General features: G+C 45.4%; 1 protein-coding gene and 2 pseudogenes across 1 annotated transcript; all 3 read right to left on the minus strand.

Moving 5' to 3' along the window:
- Positions 1-1537: 1537 nt before the first annotated feature.
- On the minus strand, positions 1538-1712 carry LOC148480550 (U2 spliceosomal RNA; annotated as a pseudogene).
- Positions 1713-1996: 284 nt separating this feature from the next.
- On the minus strand, positions 1997-4335 carry LOC148480551 (uncharacterized). Its single transcript, XM_088454227.1, has 2 exons — positions 4231-4335; positions 1997-3522 (listed from the first exon to the last, which is right to left on the minus strand). The coding sequence occupies exons 1-2, from the start codon at positions 4310-4312 to the stop codon at positions 2132-2134; spliced, it is 1473 nt and encodes a 490-aa protein (XP_088310353.1). The 5' UTR covers positions 4313-4335; the 3' UTR covers positions 1997-2131.
- Positions 4336-7460: 3125 nt separating this feature from the next.
- Positions 7461-7560, minus strand: LOC148480552 (U2 spliceosomal RNA; annotated as a pseudogene).
- Positions 7561-23094: the final 15534 nt, after the last annotated feature.

The raw sequence follows: 23094 nt of genomic DNA on the forward strand, positions 1-23094 counted from the left end.
TGTACTTTTTTTTTTTTTTGGTGGCTTTAGCCTGGCGCTCAGTCCACAGCCGCAAGGCTGTAGTGCTTTTTAATTTACCAGCTACTGTAGGTCACATGTGCTGACAGTCCTGTGATAGTTATTAGGCCATAAGGTGACCGTCCATCCAGAAAAAGATGCGAGCATTTGACCTAACCACCTGTCAGCCCTTATATCAGATAATGCCCAATGAGATGGTTATGCAGATCAGTCAGCATGTTTGGTTGAAACAATTCAAATGGCAACCAATTCTAGAACAACCTGAAGAACTGGTGGAACTGCAGCACACATGAGCACTTTCATAGATAACTATAATACATCTTAGAGTAGCACTGCAAAAATTACAAGCCTTTAAGACCACGGAAAAAAAGTGATGAAAATTGCAGCTCCACCACATTTATTCCATGCAGGCTTATATTTATGCAAGTTTGTGTCTCTATATAAAAGACAACTACAAAAAGATGGATGATTTATACACTTTTGACAGTGATAAAAATAATGTATATTTTAACTTTTCGTTTAGATTCTCAACTCCATACCTCACGTACCTCCCAACAGGTTGTGCTTTCTGGATTTCTTTAATCTTGCACGGGTGAGTTGATCTATTTTGCTGGGTCAGTAATTATCCCACCTGTTTCCACAGACAGAAATCCTGAAAACATGACCTGTTAGGGGTACTGGAGGACTGGAGCTGAGAACCCCCTTTCTAGAGCACCAATTAGTTAATGGCTAACTTTTTACTTTGAGTGAGCCACATGTAATACAATAGTGATATACATAAATTCTAACCTGTGAAACTGAAATGCATTTGTTACAGATATATAATATCAGATCAGCTACCAGACCTTATGGCTATATTTCTTAAGGTATCCGGACTATAGATAGATAGTAAAAAGGTTGACAATGTCTATATAGACACCACATGTTAGCAGGGGTGTATCTAGGGGTCCGAGCGCCCCTGGCAAACTAAGGGATTGGCACCCCCTCCAATGACTGCTTCTACTAAAAAAAAAAAAAAAAAACCCCACACACTGGGAGTAGTTTAATTCACACATGTGAAGAAATAGGGAGAGTATAATTTTTATTTCTCTTTGTAATATATTTATCTTTTATAGAACTTACTCCATTGCAAACCACTATATATAAATTTATTTATGCAAAAAAACACAAGAAAAGCTTAAAAACATTGAATCAAAAACAAACAAAATGCATTATGGGTAACATAATTTACATATATTCAAATTGGGCTATCTATAATGCATTACGCTTTTTAACAACTGATACCTACACTCTACCTTTTATTTACTGGGATGATAGATCTTTCATATTTTCCCTACGTAAGAATGAAGACAGTCCATATAGATCATGTCTTATTCCCAACACGGGGTGGTATTGTCATTTGATTGCTTGCATGACGTGCAGACACAGGCAAAAGAGTAGTTTGTTGCATCTGTAAAAATGAAACAAAGTGAAACGAAAGAGTTAAATAGTTCTTTTCTATTTTTGGATAACAGTTTTGGAAAGGTGCACCGGTCCTGGAAGTAATACAATACCAGGTCAATGCGTGGAGTGGACAGAGCAAGCTCTTCTTCCATCTCCCTGTTCTAAAAATCCATTTAATATATGGCCCCCAGATAGGGGGCGTATCAGATATTAAACTGATAAGAACAGATTTTTTGATTGAAAAAAGCATTCTTTATTAACATAAAGATGGCAAAAAACATACATAAATCACACATACAAGTGTACTGTGTCGCAGCACAGCCTAAACCCAATACACTATCAAACATAATCAAATATACAATATAATGCATTGCAAAACATATAGCACAAGGCATCCTATACTATACATAATACTTTGCATTATTCATTCACTACTTAAACAAAAACAACAATCAACAAGGTCTATGGGTGTGGAGGGTAGAGGGGAAGGGAGGGGGGAATCACAGAACTGAAGTTTTTATTGAAAGACGGACACATATATGGGAAGGGTAAATAAATAGAAAGACATATCAACAAAACATCAGTCTCTGTGAAAAATGGGGGAAGGGGCCACTGTCCCAGTCCTTGTTGGACAATCAAGCATGGGGGGAGGGGGCAGAAGAAGGGGGGTTTAGTCCTCTTCTTCCTCAGGGCTGTCCATGATGGAATAGTCTCTTAGCAGGCTGTGAATCAGCCTGCGACAGTCCTGGATAGACATCCTCTCCCTCCTCAGAATGAGGCGATTCCTGGCAAGCCACAAAGCGTCCTTAACACAGTTCATAAGGCGCCAGGCCTCCTGGATTGCCCCATAGGTGTGGGTGCCAGGAAACAGTCCGTAAAGTACCGAGTGGTACGAAAGGTTGCTCCTTGGCACACAGTCTTTGAGTTCATTTTCCAGGGCATCTAACAACAACTGTGCATAAGTACAGTCCCAAAACAAGTGCATAGATGTTTCCTCGTGAGAGATGCACCAGGGGCAATGTCTGTACCTGCACAGGTTACGGGAGTGCATGAATGTCCTTAGGGGCAGACCCCCTTGGATTGCCATCCATGACATGTCCTTGTGTCTATTTGTGAGCCTTTTGGAGGCCACATTGTCCCATACCTGCTTGGCGGTTGCTGAAGGGAGCCCTGGAATAGGCTCCATAACGTCTTTTGCTCTGATGAGCTTGTGGATAGTCTTTGGTTTCCACAAGTCAGGTTTAACTCCCTCCAGTTGGTGCTCCCTCACAAACTTGGACACATCCAGGTAGAACCAGGGAGTGTTCCACTTGTAAGGGATGGAGCTGTCCGACTTAGCCCAGCCTAGGGCCCTCCAAAGGGGTAGGAGGAAAAAGCGAGACATGGAGTTTCCTGCAGAGTCATTATCAGTCTCACACAAAGTCCTGCGGATACAGTTGCAAACAAAGAAGGCTCGCAGCATGGTGGGGATATCTGGTATTCCCTTTCCACCTTTGAGGGGCTCCTTGTACATAACTGTCCGCTTTACTCTGTCCATCTTGGAGCCCCAGATGAAGTGAAACACTGCCCTTGTGATGGCCCTGCAGACCGTGACCAGAGGTGGCCAGGCCTGCGCTGTGTACTGAAGAACGGGAAGGATCTCGTTGCGCAGTACAAGTGCTTTTCCTTCGATGGTAAGGTCTCTGAGGCTCCACAGTCCAATTTTTTGCCTTACAGTGGCAAGTCTTTCATCCCAGCACTTCAGAGCCGCACCTTCACCACCAAGCCAGACTCCCAGAATTTTGATGAAGTCCGGCTTGACAGCAAAGGGGAATGGAGCGGAGGATGACAGGTGCCACTGCCCGAACAGCATAGCCTCTGACTTCCCGCAGTTGACTTTTGCCCCTGAAGCTCGGCCGAAGCTGTCGCAGGTCTGGACGAGTGCTGTCACCGAACTCTGGTCAGCGCAGAAGACAGTGACGTCGTCCATGTACAGCGAACACTTGGCCTCTTTACGGTCTGGACCCGGTGCGATGACCCCTCTGATCTCTGGTTTCCGTCTGATGCATACAGCCAGGAGCTCTATAACACAAACAAAAAGAAGAGGTGAAAGAGGGCAGCCTTGTCTGACCCCAGATAGAATAGGAAAGGGGTCAGTCTTCCAGCCGTTCACCAACACCGAGCTGTGAATATCAAGGTACATCAGGTTAACATACGTGCAAAACATTTCACCAAGCCCAAACCTCTGCAGGACCCTACCCATCAACTCATGTGAGACACGGTCAAAGGCCTTCTCCTGGTCAAGGCTGACAAGAGCCGCATGCACGTTCCGGTCCTTGATGTAATGGACCGTGTCTCTGAGGAGGGCAAGGCTATCTGCAATCCTGTGGCCAGGAATGCCGCAGGTCTGGTCCGGGTGAATGATCTGTCCGATGACAGCCTTCAGCCTGTTGGCAAGTACCTTGGCCAGGATCTTGTAGTCCACGTTCAGGAGAGAGATGGGCCTGAAATTTTTCAGCTCACATCTCTCCCCCTTACGCTTATACAAGATCGTGATCAGTCCCTCCCTCAGTGAAGGAGGCATTTTGCCCTCCACCACCATCTCCTTGTACAGCTCGAGCAGGTCCGGGCCAATGAGGTCCCACAGCGCTACATAGAGCTCTGCTGGGAGACCATCACTGCCCGGGGTCCTGCCCTGCCTAAAGGATTTAGCGGCAGAGTGCAACTCCTCCAACACCAAGGGAGCATCCATGGCTGCTTTACCTGCAGGATCAATAGTGTTAGTGATACCTGACAGGAACTCATCAGCCACAGCACTGTCCGTCGTCTTTGGGGAGTAGAGGTCGCCATAGTAGTCCGTGATGACCTTCATGACGCCCTCCTTCCCCTGCCTGGGAATACCGGCCTCATCTCGCAGCTCAGTCAGGGGCGTGTGGCCAGAGTGGAGTTTCCTGAAAAAGAAAGAGTTACATTTCTCACCCTTCTCCAGGTTCTCCACCTTGGAACGGAAGACGATGCGTCTGGATTCCTCCTCGAAGTGCCCTTTCAGGCTCTTTTTGGTCTCCTCCAGATCATCTCTCACGTCCCAGCCGCACCGTTGGAGGTCCTGCAGGGACTGCAGTTGTCTCTGCAGTCCCTTGAAGTTCCTCTTTCGGTCGCACGCCTGTTGTCTTCCTTTGACCTGAAAGAAACTGCGAATGTTAGCCTTAACATATTCCCACCAATCACTCATGCATTCAAAATAACATTTATCATTCTTCCATGTGATGTAGGCATCCTTCAGCTCGGCCAGCACCTCCTCCCTTTCCAGCAGAGCACAGTTCAACTTCCAGGAGCCTGGGCCAGGAGGAAAACCATTGCCCAGGTCTCCTTGGAAGAGAATGGCTCTGTGGTCAGAGAAGAAGCAGGGAACCATAGCATGCCTAGTCTGCTTCACTGCTCTAGAGGTAAACACAAAGTCAATGCGGGAATGCACCGAGCCATCGGGGCGGCTCCACGTGTAATTCACGGAGCCAGCCCCCATGGAGCCCACAGCATCCCGCAGAGAAGCTTCGGTTACCATTTCTATGAGCAGTTTAGATGTCAAATCAAGCTTAGCAGTGTTGCAGGTGCTGCGTCCATCCTCCTCCATGGGGCAGTTGAAATCTCCGGCCATCACTACTGCCCTAGTGGTTGCGAGCTGCAGCCGCAGGGTCTGGAAAAGCTCCAAACGCTCATTCTTACCAGGGGGTGCATACACACAGATTAGCCTAATAGGCTCACCTGCCCAGGAGCCGTCTACGACAAGCAATCTGCCGCAGACGAGCTCCTGAACAGAATCTAGTGTGAAGAGGCTCCCCCTAATAAGAATGGCGACCCCTGCAGACTTACACTCACCCCCACCAGACCAATAGGATGGACCGTGAGACCACTGCCGGCCCAGATGTCTATAAGACCTGGAAAAAGGAATAGAGCATTCCTGCAACATGTAAACATCACATTTCTGAGTATCTAAAAATGCAAACACAGACTGTCTTCTAAACTTATCCTTAATACTCCTCACATTAATGGTAAAAAGGGAAAAAGACACCATTAGTTGGGAGAAAAAAGGTTAGAACACGGAAAATACATTTAGCTACCACTCTTGTCGGGCGGTGCTTCCTCTTGAACGGTTGCTGGGTCGCCCTGTTGGGGCGGCTGCATACAGCTGTGGATCAGCTGTTCGATTAAGTTGTCAGCATTCAGGTCAGGTACTACCTCCTCCACGAGGCTTTCCACCATCGCCTCCATCTCGTCCTCTAGTGGACGAGGGTTCTCGACCTGTTCTACCGCCAACTTCTTGGAAGGGTCGGGGTCAGCAGCTGGGCTGTCAAACTCCTTTCGCTTCCTGCTCGACTGTTGAGTGCCTGCAGAGGATACAAGAGGGGGAAACTCTTCCTCGGAGAGGAGAGAGACAGGGGGGGTGGAAGAGACAGTGGGATGGAGAAGGGAGCGGGAGGGAGAGGGGGGAGGGGTTGTGCCAGCAGTGGGGGTGGGAGTTGCTGTCACAGTGGGAGGAGGGCGTGGGGTAGGATGGGTGGGAAGGGGTGGGGTAGGAAGGGTAGGATGGGTGCGGGGGAGTGGGGTGGGGGTGGAAGGTTTCTTACCCTCCTGGCGCCTCTGCTGGCCTTGTCCAGTCACTGCTGCCACGTAGGATTTTGCCCTATTGTAGACATGGTTCACCTCCCCACAGAGGTTGCATGTCTTCTGGGTGGGGCAATCCTTGGTGTCGTGTCCCGCCACCTTGCACTTCTTGCAGGCTGCCACCTTGCAGTCTCTCCCAATGTGATCCTTCCCACCGCAGGTCTTGCAGATCCGCGGCTGGTCTGGATAAGTGAGAAATCCAGCAGATGCGCCCAGGGAAAAGAACTGTGGCAGGTGCACAACTCCATCGGGGCTCCAGTTGTCTTTTAGAAGCTTGACGATGACAGCCCACTTGCCTGTCCAGAAGCCATTCCTGTCCAGGATCTTGGAGGGCTCCTTGATCACCGTGCAGAAACGGCCCAGGAAGGTGGCGATGTCCTTGCCAGGCGTGTGTGGGTTCCGCATTGAAACCGTCACCCGCCTCTCCTCTCTTTGAATAGGGCAATTGCCCACAAAGCGAGAGAAAGGGGATTCTGGCCTCGCCGCTTTCACTGCTTCCCAATACCTCTTGCAAATGGCAATGGAGGCAAAGGTCACGTAAAAGATCCCCTTGAGATAGTTCTGTATGCTGAGGGTTTCAGCAGTCGAGAACCCCTGCTCAAGGACCATCTTCTTGCCGAAGGTCTCCGTCGTCATGTCCGGCATCTTTCCTTCCACCTCCTTCAGCTTCATCACAACGGTCTGCCTCATCCAGGGCTCCAAGGCTGGGGTACCCTTGGGCTGGGTCTGGCTGGGCTTCTCGGGGGCTGTTGCTGGAGGGGCGGTGGAGGTGGATGGGACCTGGTCAGGCAGAGCTTCGGCCGGCTTCGGTCCCTTCTTTCCCGTCTTCTTCCTGGCGGAGGTGGCTGGAGCGGAGGCTGGGGCTGGCACCGGGGTTGGGGCAGCTGAGGCCATCTCTCCTGCTTCTTGCCCGGGGTCGAAGTTGGGCTGGAGAAGGGTCTGCGGCGGTCGGAAGTCGCTTTCGCAGAGGGCAGAGCAAACAAGTCTAACCCAATGCCAGTCGAAGTCCTTCCTCGTTGCGGTCGCAGGGTCTGGTCGCCGGTCAGGAGACGGCTTCGCAGAGGGCAGAGCAAACAAGTCTAGCCCAATGCTGGTCGAAGTCCTTCCTCGTCGCAGGGTCTGGTCGTTGCTGGTCGGAGGTCGGCTTCACAGAGGGCAGAGCAAACAAGTCTGACCCTCTGCTACTTGTAGTCCTTCCTCGTCGCAGTCGGCAGTCTGGGGGACGCTGGTCGGAGCTTGGCAGTCGCTTCTTCAGAGGGCAGAGCAGCAAGTCTAACCCTCGGCAAGTCGAATCCTTCTTCCTCTCAGCAGTCCTCTTTCAGCTTCCTCGGCTGGTGCAGTTCCAGAAAAAATGCGGCAGCAGGTCCTGTGGAGCCCGAGTGCAATTACTGTCCAGTCAGTCGAAACTGATAAGAACAGATACTACACTTGATCTAAGCCAAAAGACCAAGAAGCCTTCCCAACACGGGATTAGCCACCACCTAAAAAGATCATAGCCAGTCCACCAAAATGAGAAAAACATAAGTTTATTACACTTACACTGGGGGTAGTTCAATTTACATGCCTGTAGAAATAGGGAGACATATATATATATATATATATATATATATATATTTTTTTTTTATTATTTTTTTTTTATTTTATTTTATTTTTAAAAAAATTTTTTTCAGTCATAATACTTACTACATGAAAAGCACTGTTTATTAATTTCTATATGTCAACAACACAGGAAAAGATGGCATCAATAACAAACAAGATGCATTGTGGGCAAGATAATTTGCATATATGCAAATTACCTTGCAAATAGAGCCTTGTGATTGATGTGGAGCTTGCACTCTTTTCCTGCACAGTTGACATATTGGAACTAGTGAGTGGTGATTGGTATGTGTTGGGTATTGTGGGGGATGAAATATATTAGGGATAAAAATAATAAAAATTTACTCTCCCTAATTTTAAATGTTTCTGATATAAAGGGACATATAAGAAGGTTAATACATAATAACAATGATTGGAGAATACTGGTAAGAGCAAAGGAGACAGAAGGAGACCAGTGATCTTTGCTGCAGCTGACTGCAGGACACTGCTAAGAGCAGAGGAGACAGGAGATCATGTGCTAGTGATGTCGGGCTGAAACACTGACGCCCCTGGCAAGGGCCATCCAGGCCAATAGGAAGATACACCCCTGCATGTTAGACATTCAATTCACTAGGTCGAAAGTGACAAAAGGTCGATATGGAAGAAGGTCAACAAGTTGTCAACATGAAATTGGACAACACACAAATGGTTGACAGGGGTAGGCACTTACCAGAGGGTTATGCACTTATCCTGACAGTTAGGATTAGGCACTTACCCCGACTGTTATGGTAAGGCGCCAGGGAGGGTTAGGATTAAGCACTTGACAAAGGGTTAGGCACCTACCCCAATGGTTAGGTTTAGGCACCATGAAGGAGAGTTAAGGTTAGGGTGAAGATTAGGGCTAGAAAAAACAAACAGATGTCGACCCTTTGACTCAGTCGACAATTAGTACCTTTCAACCTTCATCCATGGTGACCTTTAGTGAGTCGACCTTTTGTCCCTGTCGACCTAGTGACTGTCTAACATCTGGTGTCTATCTAGACATTGTCAACCTTTTTACTGTCTATCTTCTATACCATAACCAATTCTTAATAGGATTCAAATCTGGGAGGACTTATGTTCTTGTACAGTTCCATTACTAAGATGCATATTTGTGCACAAGTGATTGTTCCCAGCAAACAATGTTCAAAGCTGTGCGTCATTTCATGTGCTAATTACACTAAGGGGCTCATTCAGAGATGGCCACAGAGGTGGCCGTGGCTGCATCGTTTGCTGCAGCTGCATGTTTGTCTTTATGTTACTGCCGAGACCAATTTGGTTTATACTGCGGCACTAATCAGTAGAGGTGCGCATTCAAATGTTTCATCGGACGCCCCATCGAAACTTGCAACAGCCCTATAGCAGGTGAAATTTTTCCATCTGACCATGGCCTCCTGTGTCACCACTACTACGCAGTTGCTATTAGCTACACACCCGCGCAGAGCCGTAAGTAGACTGTTTGGTGCCCTGGACCAGAAAGAGCACTGCCCCTCCCATTTTTCAAATAGGTATATAAGGTGAACACCCAAAAAGGGAAGTGGCCTGATGGGGAAGGAGCATGACAAATCTGAAATTCTCTCTCTAATATAACTTTAAATCCTTACAATATAAGGGTGTTGCACATCATTAAATCATGTCACCCAGTAAGCGTTTAATATTAATAATCCATTCAACTGCTTGTAATATGTAATTGTAGTGTTCACATTGACCTAAAATAAGAACAAAAGCATGTTTCACTAATCAAAGTATCATGGGTTCTATTTAAGACAAGTACATAATTGAAAACATATGCTAGCAATCTGCAGAACCTGAAACTCAGCTGTGCACTTACCTAGGGTGTGTCTGTGAGGTGAGGAAATTCCACATACAACTCTTATTATAAAGCATTAAAAGCATTTGTCCAAATACATAAAATCATGCCCTGATTTGTGTATGGTGATTGATGATCTTTGTATTACCAGGGCTATATTTCAGCAGGAACAAGCAGGAACTCAGTTCCTGAACCTCTCATTAACTATGACGTAATGTCCTGGGCCAAAATTTATTTTCTATAAGATAAGTTTTATTTTAAAGGCACTTTTGAGTGCCTTCTTTTCTAAATACTATATATATATATATATATATATATATTAATATTTATAATGTAATATAATATATAGAAGACACACGGGGGGCCTCATTAAAAGACAATTTTAAAAAGCAAACAACCAGGACAGGTAAGCAGATTGCGTACCACAAGTGGTGGTCAAATACTGCAAGTTCATCAGCATAAATGTCATGAATACCATGTATCACACAGACACTGCAAGGATCTCCGTCACAATGGAGCAGGAATGTGAATGCACTTGGAAACAAAACAGTAATAAAATGAGTCTGGTTAATAAAGAGGTAAGAGGGCCCTACATGCATCCATACAGTTTACAGGGAAATAGGAATGTGGTACATGAGGTTATAATGGTGCATACACACGATCAGATGTTTTCTTCAGATATGGACGATAACGATTTAAAAATCGTTCAGTCGTTCATATCTGAAGGTAAATCGTTCATATCTGACATGCCTGAACGATGGACGATCAACGATGCGCGTTCCCGTTTGTCAGATAACGATATCTGACATCTGATGGGTTTGCAGTCAGACTTGGACGATTCCATTCATTTTAATGCAGTCAAAAATCGTTCAATCGTTCAATCGTTCAAAACTTTGGTCAAATCGTCCAAATCGTTCAAATCGTTTAATCATTCAGTCGTTCATCTGACAAATCTGACAAGTCTGACAAATCTGACCGTGTGTACGCTCCATAAGTGCAACGTATTGCTACTTGGGCCAGCAAGTTCTTGGTGGGGCAATATGTTACTGTCACATAACAATGTTGGTCTGAGGTCAAGACTCATTTAGCATTTTGATATTAATTTTGCTGACAAGCAGAAGATCGAAGGGACTATGTCGGTGACACTATGCGGATAAGGTATTTGGGAAAGTCTAAATGACACTCTACAAGTGTCAGGGCGAAATGCGTCAGTATACTCCTTGTGTGATGGACGGATGACCTTCCTTAGGACAACTATTTGTCAGTGTCTGACATCCAGAGATGCAGTTAGGTCCGGAGCCCCTGAATTTAGATGTGCTGCTAATCCTCGATACCAGTATGATATCTGGCCCCCTCCAACACTGTCTGAGTGCACCAACTTTTTTTAACTTTATACTAGTGGGATGCCGCATGGATATAGTTATTAAGTTATTAATTCAAGTAACTTCTGTTTACAAACAGAATAAATTGGAACTAACAAACAAGTTCCTATTACCTTCATATTCTGTGAAGCACAACCCCTTTTATATATATAACAAAATATATAATAAAATATCAAGAGACATTTTATACAATTTATATGGTTATAATCATTCTTGCTTGACGTCTTGTCCGCACACCAACGATTATAGTACAGTACAGATGTGCAAATAGACCTGAGAGATTATGTATATGAAGTTTGTTTATGCACATCCCTGCATGGTTTGGGCACAGCCCACCATTGTTTGTTTAATTTATTTTTGACAATCATCAGTAAAGTGATACATAATTTAAATCACTGTTTCAATGTATTAATGGATATCTAAGAGACTATAGATTATTCAGTTGATTTACAGTACTAGATAAAACTAGAACATACACAGGAAGAGTGTAGCACATTATCTATCTTATTTGTCAGATAAGCCTAGTCACAATTTTCTTATTGTATGTGTGTTTTTAAAAAAATGAATTCAAATAGTATGTGTTAACTGTTAAATACTACACATATATATAGTTTGCTCCCCCTTGAGACCTTTTCCACTTGGAAAGATTATCTGAAGAAAGAAAGATATGACTGGAAGCTCTTATGTTCCACTGACTATTTGTTACGGGGCCTTTTTTGCACTGGGAGGCACCTTTGTCTTCATAGTTTACATATCTTTACCCTCTAAAGGGACACCAGGTTACTAACGCCTATGTCATCTTCTTTACCCACCCTTAAACTCATGTTAAGTGGTGTACCTTTTTTTGTTAGCAGTGCCTCCACCCAAGTATTGGTAGTATTCATGGGCCTAGTTGGGAAAACCCTAGTGTATTGTGTTGATGTAGGTTATTTTTTGGTCCTTACCACCTTTGCTTCCGTGTCGATCCGCCAAGAAAGTACACTCCATCAATTACAGGAAATAACAGCTTTATCATGGATAAATGACATCTTTAACAGTAAAGTCTTTTTTCAATTATAAGTCAGTTCACCAACATAACATTTGCATGCATATACACAATCAATTACTAGTGCAATACATTGGTACACACATAAATAAATGTCATTATACTATTTTAACTCTGAACATATTTTTGCAACATATTATTTCATGAAGGCTAACCGTTACTATGCTCAGTTCATTTTCCTAAATAACCTTGTATAATTTGAGTCCAGTTCTCACTTATCTCCAGAAGTGTTTATAACGGACATCCAGCGGTTTCTCTATACCTGCTGTAAAGAGTTACTTAAACCAATTTCTCAGGGTTCATATTTATATAAAGGCTAATCCACTGGCAAGGTTATAATAGCGGACTGTGCTTTCACAGACAGTAGGGGGAGTAGATTATAGCCGGGAGCCATGTGGGCTGACTCTGAGGAGGAGACAGATGAGGGGTCCACCCGGTAGGGGGAGTAGACTGGAGTTCTGTTTTTTAAAATATCAGCGGAAATATGAGAAGACTTACTAAGAGTGAGTATAGTGGTTGGGTAAAGCCACAATGTGACCGTGATGGGGGGACAGTCCCCTAGTGGGTTTGGCAGTGGCCAATAGAGGTTTAGAAGAGTGATAATCTGGATAATGAACCTTTATCATTCACAGATTATCAGGGGGAGTGTGTAACCCTGGTTGAGGGTTAAAAGAAATTTTGTAATAATAACAATACTGAGGTAAAATATAAAACATATATCAATTGTATGTACAAGTTGTGATGTAAAACTATATATACAGATATATGTTCATTATTTATCTATATTGTTTATTGAGGCGACTTGTGTATAAATGAACGTACATTTATATAACTTGTGTATAATATGTATTGTTACCCTCTTCAGCTCAAAATATGCTTCAGTGTATGGGATACACATGCACTGTACTAAAAGGGGCGGAGTGATATGTCTGGGAGTGGTTTGGTTCCTGTCAGGAAAAAGGGATCCGGTTATAGTGAGAGATATAACAGCTGTCAGCAGCAGTTGAGAGTTAGTTAGGAGTTCCCTTCCTAGAGTGCTCAAACCCCCCCAGGGGCGTATCTATAATGGGTGCAGGGTGTACAGGGAACACGGGCCCCTGGGTCCAGGGGGGCCCCGCACCGCATACCTTGCACCCATAATATTACTTACCTCTCCGGAGTCCCACACCGGCGCGAGGTCCGGCGCTGTAAAACGACTGGAAAATGGCTGCGGCGGCCATTTTCCTGTCGTTTGTGCATGCGCAGTACAGGGAAAATGGCGACCATTTTCCCGGTGACCTGTGCATTCATTATAGACTCTGGGCACACTCTAGTGCCCAGAGTCTATAACTACGGTGCTGGCCGCGCACAGCTCAGTGCGCTGCCAGCCGCCGGGCAGAGAGGAGGGGGCCCATGATGGAGACTGCACACGGGCCCCCTCCTCTCTAGAAACGCCCCTGCCCCCCCTCCCTGTGCCCTGCCAGGCACAGGGGGTGGAGCAGGAGAGGGAGCATGTCACAGCAGGAGTTGTGATGCTAGTGGCAGCAGCAGCGCGACACCCATCAGAAGAGGCGGCTGATGGGGCTGCTGTATGCCAGAGCTGGTGACTGGGAGTCAGAAGAGGGATGCCAGTGTGATGCTGTCAGTGGGTCTCCTTCAGCTGCCTGCAGGTTCCATTGAGCAGATGTAGTATTGAACAGCTAGGGCTCTATTTACTACAATCCGCATATTGAATGCAGATTGTAGTGTCATATTATCGACTGAATTCGCATTGCGAATTCAGGCAATATCACAGTGATTTACTACAAATCCCTTGAAGGGACAGAGCTTGCGATAAAGCTCTGTCCCTGCGAAACCCCTCCGCACACTAGTCACGGTATTTTCGCAAAAAATACTATGACAAAGTGCCCGCGCATGCGCCGACCAGTCGCCGCTGCTACCCCCCGATGCTAAGCCCCGCCCCCCATGATTGTGGACCCCCCGCGACCCCCCTAATCCCCCCGGGACCCCCCCTCTCCCTTTTACACTTACCTGCATGATCTGGGCCTCTGGTGATATCCTCCATGCTTCCGATTAGGAATCACCTGATGACCGGGCCGCAGTGCACTATAGGAGACCAGCTGACTGGAGGGGAGACATCACCGGAGCCCCGATAACCGGTACCTGGAGTCAGGTAAGTAAAAAAAAATGTTGACAATTTTTTTTCTTTTTTTTACAGTAATCAGCTTGCAGTCTGTTTAGACCACACAGCTGATTACTGGGACCGGCTCCGGGCTCTGCTCTGCTGTTAGAGCAGAGTAGGAGGCCGGTAACTGGGGGAGACCCTGGATAACGCCACCGCCAGGTGGCATTATTATCACAGGGCTTTCCCCGATATTTTATTACAATTTATTTTTAGTAACTTTGGTCAGATCACATTTCCCATTACAATCATGGGAAATGCGATCTGCTTTACTAAAAATACGTGATACTTAGGGGTTGGAGTAGAATTTTACGAATTCTACTCCAATTGCCCTGTAATAACTAAAGGTGATACTAAAATAATGTGAAAAGGGTGTGAAAACACCCTTTTTCACTTTATTTTAGTAAAAATAATGTTAATAAATAGAGCCCTTAGTCACAGACTACTGTCAGGCAGCTGATCAACTGCTACAAGGAAGGGGAGGCCAGAGTTCCCAGCCAGGTGAGGCAGAAGTGTAGCTATGGGCAGATGGAGGAGTGACAGATATGCCATAGTGGAGCTGTCCCAGGTTATAAGCTCAGGAAAGATAGCAGCATAGAAGGAAATTGTCAAGACAAAAGGTGGTCCTTGTCTTCATGTCATGGCAGTTAGCAGAGCAAGGACAGCGGTGGTCTGGAGTTCATTGAGCAGCGTTATAGGGGTTAGACGGACTGCAGCATACCAAGTACCCACCACATAGCAGGCATTGAAAGAATCTCCATAACAGGGGATATTGATATATATATGCAGTAATTAAGAAAAGAGTTGGGGAAGTACAAGTATATTACAACAAGACTTTAGAGAGAAGAATAAGCTAATAGCATAAAGGACCTCATTCAGAGTCTCTCGTTAGGGCACGATCGCTCGCTGGGAGCGATAATCGCACATCTGCGCATGCGTATAATTCACAGTGTGCGTGCGCAAGTCATTAGTGCGATCTGATTTTGCTAGCTCGCAAGCCACTTTCAGGTCGCTGCTTTGAGTGACAGAGTGACAGTTTGTGGGTGGTAACAGGGGAAGGTGCTTGTAAAAGGGGGAATGGTTGTGCGAATGCAGGCGTGTCTGGCCGCCAAAACGGCGTTTAAAGGGCATGCATAATTAGCAAAGTGGCGTCATAGCACACGTGACTTGGTTGTTTTTTTAGCCTGAATTGCTCGCAGTGCTTGGGGTAGGTTAGGTCAACCCTAACCGCTGCGAGCAGCTCCGAGGGCCCTTGATGTTCACGATTAATCAGACTCTTCCCAGAGATGACGTGTGCTGCGAGTGAAAGGTGGGAGGTTTTATAGTCCAGCGTACGCTAACTGCCGTCGCTCACTAAGACATAGAGGGCATCCTCACAGTGCAAAGAGCGATCGCTTGATTTGCATACCCGGACCCTTTTTGCAAGCGACCGATCGCATCTTGCGAGAGACTCTGAATGAGGGCCAAACAGGGCCGTCTCTACCATTGGGCTTGTTGGGCAGTTGCCCAAGGGCCCAAAGCTTGAAGGGGCCCGCCAACCCCTGGGCCTGGCAGCCGCAGCCAGTTGGTATATTTTTTAGATTTCTAAAAGTACTGAATTCCGCAGTATTCCCCCCACCCTGTGACGAGTAACATCCTCCCCCCCCCCCCTCCGCGCGTAGTCTGTGTGGCAGGGGCGGACTGGGAAGCCGGGCAACTTCCCACTGTGCCGTCCTCCTCTCTCTTCAGTGGCCGCACTGACAGCTGTGCTTAAGGCACGGCTCTCTCTGCATGCAGCAGCGGACGCGAAGGCTGGAGATGTCAGTCTCTGCGACTGACGGTACCTGACGCGGCGCAACGCAGCCTCTATGGCCACCGCGCAAGGCCCCGCACCCTCCCGTTTTCATTTATGGTGGCTTGCAGATGAAGTGCCGCGGGACCCCTGCTCCTACTCCATGCCGTCCACGCGGGGGTGAGCCTGAACTATGGTGCTCACAACCTAAAACAATGACCCGGCCAGCACAGGGCACAATACCGGGACTGAACCTACCACTACCATAGTGGGCTGCACATATCAGCCCTTTCCTTCCTGATTACCTGCTTCTTGCCTGAGTCACTGCCTTTATTACAGGAGAAAGAATAGAAAAAACAGGTACCATGGGTGCACTATGTGTATTGGGGAGTAACTCAGGGGTACTTTGTGTATGGGGGGGTAATATGGAGCTGTTGTGTGTACTGGAGGTTAAATGGGGGTGCTGTTTGTGTGTACTGGGGGTATTTTGGGGGTGCTATGTGTACTGGGGTAATACGAAGGCGCTGTGTATACTGGGGGGTAATATGAATGTGCTGTGTGTACTGAGGACTAGTGTGGTGGAGGACACTGTATACTAATAGGTATTATGGGGATGCTGTGTACTGAGGGATATTAGGGGAGGCACATATTGAGGGGTATTAAAAATGTTTTGGGCTGATCCTGGGCGGTTACAGAAGGTTGGCTAATCAGATACATATGTAGCGCAGTATGGCGTGTTATTGGAGTGACACAGACGTGTTGATGAAAGTGGCTGCGTACAGAGACGCTGAGTTGCTCACACTGGAGGCCATACTCAGACGGATGATCTGCACCTAGCATAGGGCTGGTGCAATTTTTAATTGTGCGATTGATGATTGGCGTGTACAGAAGCACAAAGCATGATTGCAGCATCTATAGACACTGACAGTGGGCGTCTCAGTCTTTGCACATTCGGGCACATGGATGTACACCAGGGAAGGGCATTGTAGTGGCATTAGCATAAAGGCACAGATGCAGCAAAAAACACAAGGAAAGCAGCAATTGCGTCCGACTCAGAATCAGACCCTATGAGGAAGTATCCCGCCCTGCCACAGACCCCGCCCCTTCTACAAACCTGCCCCCATTAGGGCTGCTTCTAGAAATTTCCTAGGCTGGTTTCCCATCCCAATCCACCCCTGCTGTGTGGTGTCCAGGATTGGGGGATCCGTCGTCCCGCACCGTCTCAGCCTCCTCAAGAGACTCCTCTGCCAGCCACTGCCCCGGTGACTCCCGACCCGGCCACAGGCGCACGCACCCACCGCACTGCAAAGGTAAGGGCTGAATCAAATCACTGCGCAATCCTATAATTATAATAACATGACAAAATCTCAGTATGACGGGGCTTATTGCTGCAATAATACCATATCATACTATGATATGGTATCCACCAGCGCTCCAGCGCCTGTGTTTTATATATGTCATTATGGGTAGCTGTAGCAATTACCCAGACAAAGTAAAATATTTTCCCATGAATCGGTGGTTAGGGGCCCCGGTGCATTGCTTTGCCCAGGGCCCACACAGCAGTTAAGACAGCCCTGGGGCCAAAGTCTCTTACTGAGAGCATATTTAGCTGTTGGAGAATCCAGAGACTATACTAATCTACATAAATCCATATTTTGGTTTCTTGTATAGTGGACCCCTCCAAATCGGCATTATATATATATACCAGACCTTGAGACTATTGATTGCATCTTATGTGTAGAGATATACTGGATCTTTCCAAAAGTGGATTATATAGAAAAAAGTAGATGTCAATGTAATTTACTCCAGAAGGGAACAAATATATTTATGTAGGATCTCTGGAAAACACAGTCCGCTATTATAACCTTGCCAGTGGATTAGCCTTTATAAAATAGTGTAATAACATTTATTTATGTGTGTACCAATGTATTGCACTAGTAATTGATTGTGTATATGCATGCAAATGTTATGTTGGTGAACTGACTTATAATTGAAAAAAGACTGTACTGTTAATAGATGTCATTTATCCATGATAAAGCTGTTATTTCCTGTAATTGATGGAGTGTACTTTCTTGGCGAAGTGACATGGAAGCAAAGGTGGTAAGGACCAGAAAATAACCTACATCAACACAATACACTAGGGTTTTCCCAAGTAGGCCCATGAGTACTACCAATACTTGGGTGGAGGCACTGCTAACAAAAAGAGGTACACCACTTAACATGAGTTTAAGGGTGGGTAAAAAATATTACATAGGAGTTAGTAACCTGGTGTCCCTTTAGAGGGTAAAGGGGGGTTACACATATATAATAAATAATAATAATAATAATAATAATAATAATAATAATAATAATTAATAATGTTATTTATACAATTAAGTGACAAATATTTGTTAGCAAAATGTCCTAGCAGTGTCAGGACGTGTCTAGCATACTCTATAGCATTATCCTCCACCGATGTTGCATTTTCCCATCACCCTTGTAGCCATAGATCTTCCGGTAGCAATTTACCCTGCCCAGTAACATTTGCCCCACACTGTATTCTTAAAGCCCCTATAGCATTATCCTCCCACCACTGTGTAAATAGGTCCCTTTTGTAGCATTAAACTCCCCACCCCCACCAATGTCCACATGTCCCATGGTAGTAAATCCCCCCCCCACCACTCACCCCAATGTGGGAATAGAGGAAACCAGTTCTGCATGTGTGATTTCCTATTACTTATACTAGGAAACAGAGCAGGAGGACATGTCTGCAATGAAACCCCATCTTGGAGGCGGCCGCATGCCATGTGACCACGCCAGTTAGTGGTTAAAAGCAGAAAATGGATATTTATTTATTTATATATATATATATATATATATACACAGTCCCAATAGGCGGCACTCTGAATTAATACAGGCAACACAGGTATGAAGTGAAAAAATCACCACTTCATACTTCATACCTGTGTTTCCTGTATTAATTCAGAGTGCCGCCTATTGGGACTGTATGTATGAGGCCTGTATATGGCTTTTATTGGAGAGCACCTGCAACGCTGTTGGAATTTTTGGAGTGCCACCCTAAGGGACATATATGTATTCACAGTGTGTCCGCACAGCTCTTTTGTTGCTTGTGTGCTGGGGTGCTAACCAAACTATGGTGAGGAAAATCCTCAACCATCTTACATAATTAAAAAAATAGGGGTGCGGGGTGCACTCACCAGTCTTTGAAGCTGGTAGTAAAAAAAGGCTCTGGGCTCTATTTACTACAATCCGCATATTGAATGCGGATTGTAGTGTGATATTACCGAGTGAATTCGCATTGCGAATTCAGGCAATATCACAGGGATTTACTATAAATCCCTTGCAGGGACAGAGCTTGTGATAAAGCTCTGTTCCTGCGGATCCCATCCGCACTCTAGTCACGGTATTTTCGGAAAAAATACCGCGACTAAGAGCCCGTGCATGCGCCGACCCACCGTCGCTGCTACCACCCACCGATGCTAAGCCCCGTCCCCCACAATCGCAGACCCCCGTGACCCCCCCTCCCCCCCGCAACCCCCCCTCCCTTCATTACACTTACCTGCATCCTCCTGGCCTCCGGTGATCTTCTCCGGGCTTCCTGATCAGGTGATCTCCCATACTGCACTGGGATCCAATCACCTGATGACCGGGCAGCAGTGCACTGTGGGAGACCAGCTGACCGGAGAGGAGCCATCACCGGAGGCCCGATCACCGGTCCCTGGATTCAGGTAAGTAAAAAAAAAATGTTTACATTTTTTTTTTCTTTTTTTTACAGCAATCAGCTTGCGGTCTGTTTAGACCACATAGCTGATTACTGGTACCGGCTCCCGCCTCTGCTCTCCCCGTTAGAGCAGAGTGGGAGCCCGGTAACCAGGGGGAGACCCTGGATAGCGCCACATCCGGGTGGCGTTATTATCACAGGGCTTCCCCCGGTATTTTTTTACAATTTATTTTTAGTAACTCTGGTCGGTTCACATTTCCCATTACAATTATGGGAAATGCGATCCGCTTTACTAAATTAAGTGATACTTAGGGGTTGGAGTAGAATTTTACTAATTCTACTCCAATTGCCCTGTAATATCTACAGGTGAAGCTAAAATAATGTGAAAAGGGTGTGAAAACACCCTTTTTCACTTTATTTTAGTAAAAATAATGTTAATAAATAGAGCCCAGAATCCCATTGTAACAAGTATTAACATCGACATTTCGGTCCCCTCTGGACCTATATTTTTTTAAATATATAAATATATATATATATATATAATATATATATTCTTGATATAAATAGAAGACGTAACTCCTGAAAAATGAGCTTATATGTGTTACATGTGTGTTTTGTTTACAACTGGAATATATGAAAAATTTACAGTAATAGCTGAATTCCAAGACACTGCGAAGCGTGATCACATAATACTAATACATAACTTGCACAATAATAATATATTTATTGTGACATATTTCTGATTTCAGCACCCAATCTACAACACTAGGATCCAACACCCAGAAGACATTAATTACATGTCCCCCAGCTATTCAAATCTTGCTAATGGCAATGAATGCGGTGACTGTGCTGGAAAGAAAGGAAAGGCTAGGACAAGGCAAGTGGGTTATAAACACCCTCTCGTCACCTTACAACTAATTAGGAGATAGGGCAGTATAATGGAGGGATGAAATAGAAGCAAAGTCAATAAAACACAACTTAATTGTATACTCACAGACAAGTCCTGGGAAATGAGACTTCACATGTTAAGCTAAAAAGTTTAGCAACTTCCCAGAATGTGTGTTTGGGCGGCTTTGGTCTTTAATACGGGTTATACAGCCCATATGCACCCCCCCCAGTACACGGCTTACGGTCTACAACCATAGGGATATATTTATTAAAGTGCGGGTCTTTAGAAGTGGAGATGTTGCTTATTTATCAGATCATTTATCAGATCATTTATTTATCAGGTCATTTATCAGAAATATGTCACAATAAATATATTATCAGTTATCAGAAATGTCACAATAAATATTTTATTATTGTTCAAGTTATGTATTAGTATTATGTGATCTCACTTCGCTTTGTCTTGGAATTCAGCTAATACTGTACATTTTTCATATATTGCAGTTGTAAACAAAACAGGTGCTAGATAAATGATAAGTAGAATCAGATTGGTTGCTATGGGCAACATCTCCACTTCTAAAAACCCACATTTTAGTAAATATACCCCATAGTGTCTTGTTTCAGCAGGTTCAAACAAAAAAGTCATATGAAAAAGAACATTATGGGGGGAATTCAGTTTTCCCCTATAACTTGATGGGAGTGAAAAAGAGAAGTAGCCTTTCGTTTATTGCCTGAGGCTATTTAATTGGGCTACCTTTTTCACCCGATACCTTTGTTAACGCCTGTTAAATTGACGTGTTAATGAAAAAACGTCACAGATTTGAGCATCAACACGGTCGCGGCACCCATTAACCACTTAGTTATCAGGGAATGTTTTTTCACTGACTGTGCAGTAGTGAAAAAAATCCCTGATAAGTGCTGCCTCTTACTCACTTCGGGGCTAATTGAATTCCCTCCTTAAAGAGAAAAAAAAACTATTTTATGATCTTAATGTGTCTGCTATGCAGTTATCTTTTACGATTGTAAAAGAATAATAATAGACAAAATAAAAATTTACCCTAGTATATATGTGTTAAAAAACCTAACCTTGATCCTAACATTCTCTCTAACTACCAACCCATCTCTCTCCTCCCTTTTGCCTCCAAACTCCTTGAGCGTATTGTTTACAACTTACCACCTTTCTTTCCTCCCACTCCCCCCTTGACCCTTTTCAGTCTGGCTCCTGTTCTCTCCACTCCACTGAAACTGCCCTCACGAAAGTCAGCAATGACCTCCTTGCTGCCAAATCCAAGGGCCACTACTCCCTGCTCATTCTCCTTGACCTCTCTGCTGCTTTTGACACTGTGGACCTCCCTCTACTGCTGCATATCCTTCACTCTCTTGGTCTACGTGACACTGCTCTCTCCTGGCTGTCCCACCACAGCCTCTTACAGTAGGTGTTCCCCAAGGTTCTGTTCTTGGACCTCTCCTATTCTCTCTCTATATGTCCTCTCTAGGTAAACTCATCCACTCTTTTGACCTCCATTATCATCTCTATGCTGATGATACTCAGATCTACCTTTCCTCACCTGATCTTTCCCCCTCTCTACTGACTCGTATCTCTAACTGTCTCTGTGCTATCTCTTCCTGGATGTCCCAGCGATTTCTCAAATTTAATATGTCTAAGACTGAGCTGATCATCTTCCCACCCTCCCACATAACATCATGTCCCACTATTTCTTTATCAATAGATGGCATAACTATCTCATCTAGGGCCTGATTCAGAGCCGCTCATAAGCGGCCGCTCGTTCGCTGTGATCGATGTTCGTACAACTGCGCATGTGTATGGGTCATAATGCGCATGTGTAAACCAGTCATTGCGGTCAGAAATCGAGCGCTCACAAAACAGCGAGGGGCTGCTAATTTGATTGACAGAATGTACCGTTTGTGGGTGGTAACAGGGAAAGGTGCTTGAAAACGGGGGAGTGGAGATCCGAACGCAGGCGTGCCTAATGGTAAAAAGGGCGTCTCATGGGAGTGCATAATTAGTAAAGGAGCGTCATTGACCACATCACTTGGTTGTCTTTTACCCTGAACTGCTCGCAGTGATTGCGGTAGGATAAACCTACCACAAGCACTGTGAGCAGTTCAGATGCCTTTCGATGTACCCGATTAATCTAATAAATACCGGAGATGACTTGTGATGCGAACAGCAAAGGGGCGTCTTTACAAAATAGCGAGCGCATTTTTCATTTGCTCGCTCAGACATAGAGGCGTCAACAAGCCGCAATGCGCTCAATTTAAATAGCCGGACCCTTTTTAGGAACGACCGTCCGCAAATAGCGTCCAGCTCTGAATCAGGCCCTTAGTCCCAAAGTGCGTTGTCTTGGAGTCATCCTGGACTCTTCCCTCTCCTTCAAATCACATATTCAGAACCTCTCGCAGTCCTGTCGTTTCCATCTCAAGAATATTTCCAAGATCAGACCCTTTCTCACCCAGGATGCCACCAAAACCCTCATACATTCACTAGTCATCTCCAGATTGGACTACTGTAACCTCCTCCTATCTGGCCTCCCCAAATCCCATCTCTCTCCTCTCCAGTCTGTGCTCAATGCTGCTTCTCG

This window comes from Taudactylus pleione, unplaced genomic scaffold (assembly GCF_031769625.1).
Source record: "Taudactylus pleione unplaced genomic scaffold, aTauple2 ptg000610l, whole genome shotgun sequence".
In the NCBI taxonomy this organism is placed as follows: Eukaryota; Metazoa; Chordata; class Amphibia; order Anura; family Myobatrachidae; genus Taudactylus; species Taudactylus pleione.

Coding starts and splice junctions, on each gene's coding strand:
- LOC148480551 (XM_088454227.1), bottom strand. CDS start 4,312: ATGAAGGTCATCACGGACTACTATGGCGACCTCTACTCCCCAAAGACG. Junction 3,523..4,230: donor GGCTGATGAGTTCCTGTCAG/GTATCACTAACA, acceptor TTTGTGTTATAG/AGCTCCTGGCTGTATGCATC.